Here is a 10,477-nt window from a genome sequence, read left to right on the forward strand (position 1 = left end):
GTTGTTTTGTGAGAGCGTTGAGTGTGTGTTACATTCTCATCGCCGGCAGAGGTGCGCTGGTCTCTCTTGTAAATTGCTGCTGTTCTGCAGAGAGGCCTGTGCAATATCTCTGCTTCAAGACATGGTCTGGGGTTGTCAACATACATATAATGCATAGGCTTGTCAAGCTGTCCACAGCGGTGAGGAATACCAGGAGGGATGATAGATTCCATAAATGACCCAGACTTCATTACATGGGTTATTTTCACACTTATTCAGAATTCTGTGACCTATGATAGGAATGTAGCTTGTGCTTTTTTAGCTGTCGGAGCCGGGCCATGAATTAATGGAGTTCTATGCACGGTAATGGTTTTTAGGTCTCTCGTGATCTACATCCCAACCCATGCTATCTGGATTATGTTTCATTATAAAGAACTCTTCTACCTATTAAGGGTGCATTCACATCACGATTTTACCATCCTACTTCTTCTCACGATTTTTAACTTTGAAATTGCACAAATCTGCACACCAAGTCGTATCCATTGACTTCCATTCATTAATGATAGACAACAAAAGCATCAATTTTGATCCGCATCCGATTTTTTACGATTTAAGATTGGAGGTAAAATCGTGGTTGACCACGATTTTTCGTCCAGATTCAAAATCGGATCAAAATCGTGTCCGATTTTTTTTATTGTTGATGTCTATGTAATTCGCATGGAATCGTGTGACTCGTGTTAATCGCACGCAATTTTTTTGTACACATGCGCAGTAGACTTCAAAACACATACACTTCAAATATATAAAACTTTATTGCCATTGGTATACATATTCATTTTAAAAACAGGTTCAGATTTTTATTGAAAATCGAATGGAATTTTCATCTGTACGATTGTTGTATACGAATTTAAATCGGATGGCAAAGAAATTTTTACATAAGATTGCATACGATTTTTTGCAATCCGATTTTGTCTGATTTTATGGTCCGATAATTGGATGGTTAAATAGCGATGTGAACCTAGCCTAACACTGGTCGTTCAGATCATGTAGTAGGATCCAAGTCTGCATTGCCATGTTTCTTCTGTGTTATGGAAAAAAGGCTGATTCCAGGCAAATGTGATATGTGCATATTTTTTGCATCTGTATTACATCCAGAAATCGTTGCCCAACAATGAGTCTGAGGACCCAAACTGGAAGCATCATACAGTATATGATGCTTTTGGTTTGGATCATTACACCCCGCGGTCTGACCAGGACTTGTGTGGCCCCCACGGTCTGACCAGGACTTGTGTGGCCATGATGCACTCATCTGAAACTGGCCTTTAGCTTATGAAACGCGTTGAAAAATAGCAAAATGCTTAATATGACTATATATGGAAACACTATAAAATTCAATAAATATTTTACAGCCCAGGCTCCCAGATCACAGATATCCACTGTAGTAAAAGTGGTATTCCCCTTTAATGTAGACACTGCTGGTTAACCCGAAGCTAAAAGATCCCTAGTCCATGAGCCCTGTCTATATTACATAGAGATACTGTTATGGTGCAGGACACTAGTCACGATACTGAGCAGAGATATGTTGTCCTCATTCAATACCTTTTATTCCTTTATTTTCTGTTTCTGTTTTACAGGTACATGTACTGGATGCAATGCAAATTTTTCAGTACTGAAGAAGAGGGTATGTGTCATAATTTATATAATAAAATATACATTTTATGGATATAAAAAATGTGAAGAATATAACTACTATAATACTGCTCCTATGTACAAGAATATAACTACTATAATACTGCTCCTATGTACAAGAATATAACTACTATAATACTGCTCCTATGTACAAGAATATAACTACTATAATACTGCTCCTATATACAAGAATATAACTACTATAATACTGCTCCTATATACAAGAATATAACTACTATAATACTACTCCATATGTACAAGACTTTAACTACTATAATACTGCTCCTATGTACAAGAATATAACTACTATAATACTGCTCCTATGTACAAGAATATAACTACTATAATACTGCTCCTATGTACAAGAATATAACTACTATAATACTGCTCCTATATACAAGAATATAACTACTATAATACTGCTCCTATATACAAGAATATAACTACTATAATACTACTCCATATGTACAAGACTTTAACTACTATAATACTGCTCCTATGTACAAGAATATAACTACTATAATCCTGCCTCCTATATACAAGAATATAACTACTATAATACTATCCCCTATATACAGGAATATAATACTGCTCCTATGTACAAGAATATAACTACTATAATACTATCCCCTATATACAGGAATATAACTACTATAATACTGCTCCTATATACAAGAATATAACTACTATAATTCTGCTCCCGTGTACAAGAGTATAACTACTATAATACTGTTCCTATGTACAAGAATATAACTACTATATTACTGCTCCTATATACAAGAATATAACTACTATAATACTGCTCCCGTGTACAAGAATATAACTACTATAATACTGCTCCTATGTACAAGAATGTAACTACTATAATACTGCTCGTATATACAAGAATATAACTACTATAATACTGCTCCTATATACAAGAATATAACTATTATAATACTGCTCCTATATACAAGAATATAACTACTAAAATACTGCTCCTATATACAAGAATATAACTACTATAATACTGCCCCCTACATACAAGAATATAACTATTATAATACTGCCTCCTATATACAAGAATATAACTATTATAATACTGCTCCTATATACAAGAATATAACTATTATAATACTACTCCTATATACAAGAATATAACTACTATAATACTGCCTCCATATATACAAGAATATATCTACTATAATACTGCTCCTATGTACAAGAATATAACTACTATAATACTGACCCTATATACAAGAATATATCCACTATAATACTGCTCCTATATACAAGAATATAACTCCTATAATACTGCTCCTATATACAAGAATATAACTACTATAATACTTCTCCCTATATACAAGAATATCACTACTATAATACTGCTCCTATATACAAGAATATAACTGCTATAATACTGCCCCTATATACAAGAATATAACTACTATAATACTGCTCCTATATACAAGAATATAACTCCTATAATACTGCTCCTATATACAAGAATATAACTACTATCATACTGCTCCTATGTACAAGAATATAACTATTATAATACTGCTCCTATATACAAGAATATAACTACTATAATACTGCTCCTATATACAAGAATATAACTCCTATAATACTGCTCCTATATACAAGAATATAACTACTATAATACTGCTCCTATATACAAGAATATAACTACTATAATACTGCTCCTATATACAAGAATATAACTACTATAATACTGCTCCTATATACAAGAATATAACTACTATAATACTTCTCCCTATATACAAGAATATAACTACTATAATACTGTGCCTTAAGTATAAGAATATACAATTTTCTTCCTCCGCTCTTTGCCCAGTCACCCAAAGTGGCACAGGACTTCTCCTGTAGGTTGCGCACAATGAACTAACAATTGTGCCACCCACAGAAGAACCTCTACGCCACAGTACAGTCCAGGAGAAGGGAGTCCAGACAGGACTGAAGTCCCTGCTCTTGTAAGTATATTATGTAGCGTGCCATGGAATGTACATACAGGAGCAGGAACTCCTGTTTACCGACTGACTTTCTGCTCCTGTATAATAGTAATTGGTGATACATACACTTTATGCATTGACATTTACTTGCTCCTAGGGCGACCCCTCCCCCCCCCATCAGTGTCCCCCTTTATGCTGTGCCATGGATTCTACGTACAGAAGTATAATAGCTCAGATAAAATCTAATATTTATGGTCTAGCACTGCAGATTTATGCTGTCTGCCCAATCTATAGAATGTAAAAAACTAAATATACATAGTATATAGCAGATTGGTATAGATGAAGATGAAGTGGGTGAGATGAGGGGTGTCTAGAACCCTATGACCTAAGATATATCATTTATATACTCCAGTCAGTGCTGATGGTTAATGGCCGGCGGCCCATCTGTTCCTGACTATTCTGTGTTCATTGATCACTGCCACAACGCTCCGTCTATACCAGCAGCACAAAACCGCAGCCAGAATTGGTATTATAGCGTGGGGCGATGCTATGAAATAATGACACGTAATGAAGTACAATGGAGTTTTGTTTAGGGAAAGTTAGGAAGAATGGTTATGCTTTATATGTACCATGATGAACTTTTTGGGACAGGGGACATGGGGCCCCATACCGACATAAAGACCATTACATTTTCCATCACTTTTGCTATTCTGATGGCTATAATACCTGCCCCCTATGTACAAGAATCCTATTTTTGTTGGGTTAAAGAATTATTATTCTGTACATTAAAGGGGCTCTCCACCTTGGTCAATCTCATTTGCGTTGGTTCCCAATTATCTGTGGGGGGGACCAAGTAGTAAATAGTAAATCTTTCTACAGGCACCACCTCTGGTGGAATGCAGCATTACACAGGTACATTTGAAATTAAAGTGGTTGTTAATTTTTTTTTATCAACTGGTGCCAGAAAGAAAGAAAGATGTGTGAATAACTTGTATAAAAAAATTAAAAATAATCTTAATCCTTCCAGTACTTATTAGCGGCTGTATACCACTGAGGAAATGCTTTTCTTTTTGGATTTCTCTTCTGTCACGACCACAGTGCTCTCTGCTGACCTCTGCTGTCCATTTTAGGAACTGTCCAGAGTGGGAGAAAATCCCCATAGCAAACATATGCTGCTCTGGACAGTTCCTAAAATGGACAACAGAGATCAGCAGAGAGCACTGCAGTCGTGACAGAAGAGAAATCCAAAAAGAAAAGCATTTCCTCTGTACTGTGATCCCTCGACCTACGATGGCCCCGACATACAATAATTTCAACATGCGATGGCCTCCAGAGGCCATCGCATGTTGAAGGCAGCATCAACATACAATGCTTTTGTATGTCGGGGCCATTGCATAAACGGCTCCCCTGGGATCCCCTGCATCGCCGTCGCTCTCCATCGTCGTCATCACGTCGCCTCGCACGCCGTCCCGTCATCCAATAGGAGCGGGGTGCGTAGTGACGTAATGGCGGCGATGAGGAACGACTAACCCAGGCAACAGAGGCGTTCCGGAGCAGCGGGGACACCCCGGGGACGCGGCGATATCGATGGAAGGCGACATCCAGGGCAGCGGTGACAGCGGGGACAGGTGAGTATAACGTCCTATATTTAACATTGCACGGAGCCTTCAACATACGATGGTTTCAACAAACGATGGTTCATTTGGAACGGATTACCATGGTATGTTGAGGGACCACTGTAGTATAAAGTCGCTAATAAGTACTGGAAGGATTAAGATTTTTTTAATAGAAGTAATTTACAAATCTGTTTAACTTTCTGGCACTGTTTAACTTTCTCCACCGGAGTACCCCTTTAATAACTAGCTGATCATGACAATGGAGGTCTGTTGTCCTTAAAGTGAATGGAGACCTATTGGGCCACCACCCTCTTTACTTTCTATGGAACTCGGCAATGTTCAGAAGCCTCATAGATCATGAATGGAGCGGTGGCTGAACATGCTCCATTGGCAGATGATTCATCTGCTTTCTCGTGATTGGAGGAAAAGTAGGTGACAGGTGGGCGGTCTGACTACTAGGATGTCCATTGATCATAACAGGGATCCCTCCTTCTCCAAGTGAATGGAGCAGCAGCAGCAGCAGCATGCTCCACCACCGCTCCATTCGTTCACTATAGGCCTTTGGAGTATTGCCGAGCACTAAACTCCTCTACATTCAGAAGTCCAGTAGAGAGTGAATACAGCAGCGCTCAAGTATTCCCACTGCTGCGCCATTTTCCTAGGGAACGACTGACCCGCATTCTCTTGATCGGTGGGTGTCCAAGCAGTCAGACCTACACCGATCAGACAGTAATCTTTAAAATTGGAATAACTACTTTATGGCCAAAATTTTCCAGTTCTTAAGGCAGTGTTTCCCAACCAGGTTGCCTACAGCTGTTGCAAAACTACAACTCCCAGCATGCCCGGACAGCCTTTGGCTGTCCGGGCATGCTGGGAGTTGTAGTTTTGCAACAGCTGGCTTCACCCTGGTTGGAAAACACTGTATTAAAGGGGTACTCCGGTGAAAACCCTTTTTTCTTTTAAATCAACTGGTGGCAGAAAGTTAAACATATTTGTAAATTACTTCTATTAAAAAATCTTAATCCTTCCTGTACTTATTAGCTGCTGAATGCTACAGAGGAAATTCTTTTCTTTTTGGAATTCTCTCTGATGACATCACGACCACAGTTCTCTCTGCTGACGTTATTATAATAATAATAATAACGCTTTATTTATTGTTGTCCTTAGTGGGATTTGAACCTAAGGCCCCAGCACTGCAAGGCAGCAGTGCTAACCACTGAGCCACCATGCTGCCCTTAGCATGCATCTGCTATGCTAAAATGCTAGAATGGACAGAGATGTCAGCAGAGAGCACTGTGTTCGTGATGTCATCAGTGTTCCAAAAAGAAAGTAATTTTCTCTGTAGCATTCAGCAGCTAATAAGTACTGGAAGGATTAAGATTTTTTAATAGAAGTAATTTACAAATATGTTTCACTTTCTGCCACCAGTTGATTTAAAAGAAAAAAGGTTTTCACCGGAGTACCCCTTTAAGGGTTACATAGCAGTCTTGAAGTTTGAGGTTTAGACTCGCATTATAAGCAACATCCTATTTTTGTCTTACAGAGAAGCTGCAGTAACTGTGGCAATAGCTTCTGTTCGCGGTGCTGTTCCTTCAAAGTCCCAAAATCTGTGATGGGGGCTACAGGTAAGTCCTTACATTGTTATTGTGCAGACATAAAGAATGTGTCCCCTATGTTCAGGATAGGTGATAATTGTCTGATCACAGGGGTGGGGAGGGGGGGTGCCGACTGCTGGGACCCCCTGCAATCTCCCGTACGGGACCTTGGCTCACCTCCTGTATGTGACGTTTCGCACCCAGCACGTCAGCTGCTTGAAACACGTCCCCTCCCTTCATCTCTATGGAAGAGGCGGAGACCCAGTCTCCGCCTCTTACATAGAGATGAACGGAGGGGACGTGTTTTGACCAGCTGACATGCTGTGTATGAAAAGCACATTAACAGAGCAGAGCCGGGGCCATTTATTAAAAAATCTTAATCCTTCCAATACTTATCAGCTGCTGAAGTTGAGTTGTTCTTTTCAGTCCGTCCACAGTGCTCTCTGCTGACACCTCTGTCCATGTCAGGAACTGTCCAGAGCGGGAGCAAATCCCCATAGTAAACCTCTCCTGTTCCGAACAGCTCCTGACATGGACAGAGGTGTCAGCAGAGAGCACTGTGGTCAGACTGGAAAGAACTACACAACTTCCTCTGTGGTATACAGCAGCTGATAAGTACTAGAAGGATTAGGATTTTTTAAATAAAAGTAATAAAAAAAATGTGTATAATTTTCTGCTACCAGGCGATTTAATTTTTTCCCCCTCCGGTGGGGAGTACAACAAACTTGTACATATCATGCCAGCTTCTGCCATAAGGGAATAGATGGTGCCTATAGATCACACCTCATTGCTGTATAATCATCATTATAGTACAGTGGTCCCTCAATATACGATGGTAATCTGTTCCAAACGGACCATCATTTGTTGAAACCATCGTATGTTGAGGGATCCGTGCAATGTAAAGTACAGGACAGTGGTCTACAACCTGCGGACCTCCAGATGTTGCAAAACTACAACACCCAGCATGCCCGGACAGCCAACGGCTGTCCGGGCATGTTGGGAGTTGTAGTTTTAAAACATCTGGAGGTCCGCAGGTTGAAGACCACTGGTATTGGAGGTTATACTCACGTGTCCCCGCCGCTCCAGACCGTCACCGCTCATCACCGCTGCCCTGGATGTCGCCGTCCATCGCTGTCGCCGCGTCCCCGAGGTGTCCCCGACGCTCCGGCAAGGCCTCTGCTTCCCCAGCATCCTCGCTCTCCATCGCCGCCATCACGTCGCTAGGTACGCCGCTCCTATTGGATGACGGGACGGCGTGCGCAGCGACGTGATGACGGCGATGGAGAGCGCCGACGATGCAGAGGATCCTGAAGAGGACACGCTGGAGCCCCGAGGACAGGTAAGTGATCGTCAGCGGACCACACGGGGCACCGTAAACGGCTATCCGGTGGCAGCTGAAGCAGTCTGCGCTGCAGGATAGCCGTTTATGCGATGGCCCCGACATGCAAAAGCATTGTATGTTGATGCTGCCTTCAACATGCGATGTCCTCTGAGAGGCCATCGCATGTTGAAATTATCGTATGTCGGGGCCATCATAGGTCGGGGGGTCACTGTATAGTGATGCTGTAGACATATAAGCACTATACCTTATACCTTTTTCTGTCATTTCAGCTCCGGATGCACAAAGAGAAACTGTATTTGTTTGTTCCCTTTGCTACCAAGCATTATGTAAATAGGATTTGACTCTTCCCTATGGACAAGAATGGGAAGGTCCTCTACATCTGAAGAGGATACAGGACATATCCATACAGATGCCAACTCCGAGTGGTGTCACCATGGCCTCCCCGTGTTCGGTAGCTGTGGCATCATATGTCCTGTACATGGCCTCTATAACTATGTAAATGTCTATTGGGTCTACGCAGAAGCCATAACAGTGGCTCAGAAATCAACTACTAGCTATATATACACCCAAACCTTTGCATGGGCGAACATATCATAGAGGCGTCCCCATTCATAATGGCTCCACATTCCTTCATCATGGACAGTATTAATCTCCTGGGGATGCCCTCAACAAAAAAAAAAGGAAGACTAATTCAAGGACTATCCAGCATGGGATATACAGTAGACGGCCTTGACTCCATATGCCACCATGGTTTTCTCGGGTGTGGTTAATACACTTGGTTTGCCATGATTGGCGCTATTTGTTCACTGCTACTGCAAATCCTTTAAGTCTCTGTTCACATTTGCATTATAGCTTCTGTTCATAGTGAAGACCATGACGCGCTGCTGGATCCTAACGGACCCCATAGACACATAAGGTGGTCTGTCAGGTTTCTGTCATCTTAAAGGTTGTACAATGAAAAATAACTTATCCACAGGATAGGGGAGATAAGCATCTGATGGCGGGCCCATGGTGATCTCCAGAACGGGGCCCCGCTGCAGACAGAACAAGCTCCATTGACTTCTATGGGAGTGTTGAAAATACCGGAGTGCAGCACTTGGGCATCTCTGGTGCTCCCATAGAAATCTGCATAATTGGGGATAAGTTTTAGATCCCGGGGATTGGTGGACCAACCGTTGGGGCTCCCTGTGATCTCCTGTACGGAGGCCCAGCTCTCCGCGTCACGACCCCCTGCCCGAAGCGAGGGTTGCCATGCCTCCTCCATATATCTCTATGGGAGAGCCGAAGATTGCCGAATAGCTCCCTCATATGGAGGGGACATGGCGGCCCCAGCTTCTGGCAGGGGTCGTGATGAGCTGCTCTGGGGGATAGCCAGGGCCCCGTACAGGAAAATGTCGGAGGCCCCAGCGGTTGGACCCGCGTAATCTAAAAATGTATCCATTAAAGGAGAAGTCTTATGCCTGAAATGGCAGAAAAACGTATCCGCCATCCGCAGGATAGGGGATACGTTTTTCTGTAATTTCAGGCATGAGACTTCTCCTTTAATGGACCATATGCCATGTGGTTGGACCCCTCGTGATCAGATACATTTCCCTTACCCTATGCAAGAAAAATGAATAAACTAGCCATACACAGTAATTAAAGCCATTCTGGACCATGGGACCATTGCCTTACGGGAGAAGGGAAGTAACAATGTCTATACACATTTTGATGATCATAACGTGTATTATCACTTTAGGGTTCTTAGGGAAATGTGAGCTTTTTATTGCTAAAATGTATTTAAAGGGGTACTCCGCTACTCAGCCGGTGCCGAGAGCTTGCAACGTCTTAGTCCCGTCCCCTCATGACATCCCGCCCCACCCCCTCAATGCAAGTCTATGGGAGGGGGCGTGACGGATGTCACGCCCCCTCCCATAGACTTGCATTGAAGGGGTGGAACGTGACATCACGATGGGGCGGGGCTATGATGTCACGAGCTCCCAGCATTCGGAACTGTTTATTCCTAATGCTGAGCAGCGGAGTACCCCTTTAAAATACAAAATGTATCAAGTGTGCAGAGTCTTGAAATTAAAAATAATAAATAAAAAATGATATCCTACCGTATGCAGACCGATGTGTCTATTAACCGGTAGGACTGCAGGATCAGACTATGAATGGTTTGCTTGCAGTCTGCAGCTATATAGATCTTTTTTTAATTTTATTTATTTTTATTTTATCAAGACTGTGCACACTTTTTCACTTTAGATACATTGCTGTAAAGTTTTTTTTTTTTATAACTTTTTTTTTTTTTTAGATATTTAGATA

The 10,477-nt window shown here is 41.7% G+C and overlaps 1 protein-coding gene across 5 annotated transcripts in view; it reads left to right on the plus strand.

Annotated features, from left to right (window-relative positions):
* ZFYVE27 (zinc finger FYVE-type containing 27) overlaps positions 1-10,013 on the plus strand; it is a 116,520-nt gene extending 106,507 nt beyond the window's left edge. For all 5 annotated transcript variants that reach the window (XM_056529759.1, XM_056529758.1, XM_056529761.1 and 2 more), the window contains 3 exons: positions 1,614-1,660; positions 6,780-6,861; positions 8,443-10,013. In XM_056529759.1, the coding sequence (XP_056385734.1) occupies positions 1,614-1,660; positions 6,780-6,861; positions 8,443-8,507 (194 nt within the window). In that variant the 3' untranslated portion in view covers positions 8,508-10,013. The remainder of the gene's footprint in view (positions 1-1,613; positions 1,661-6,779; positions 6,862-8,442) is intronic.
* Positions 10,014-10,477: the final 464 nt, after the last annotated feature.

Source organism: Hyla sarda, chromosome 7, assembly GCF_029499605.1.
Source record: "Hyla sarda isolate aHylSar1 chromosome 7, aHylSar1.hap1, whole genome shotgun sequence".
Lineage (NCBI taxonomy): Eukaryota > Metazoa > Chordata > Amphibia > Anura > Hylidae > Hyla > Hyla sarda.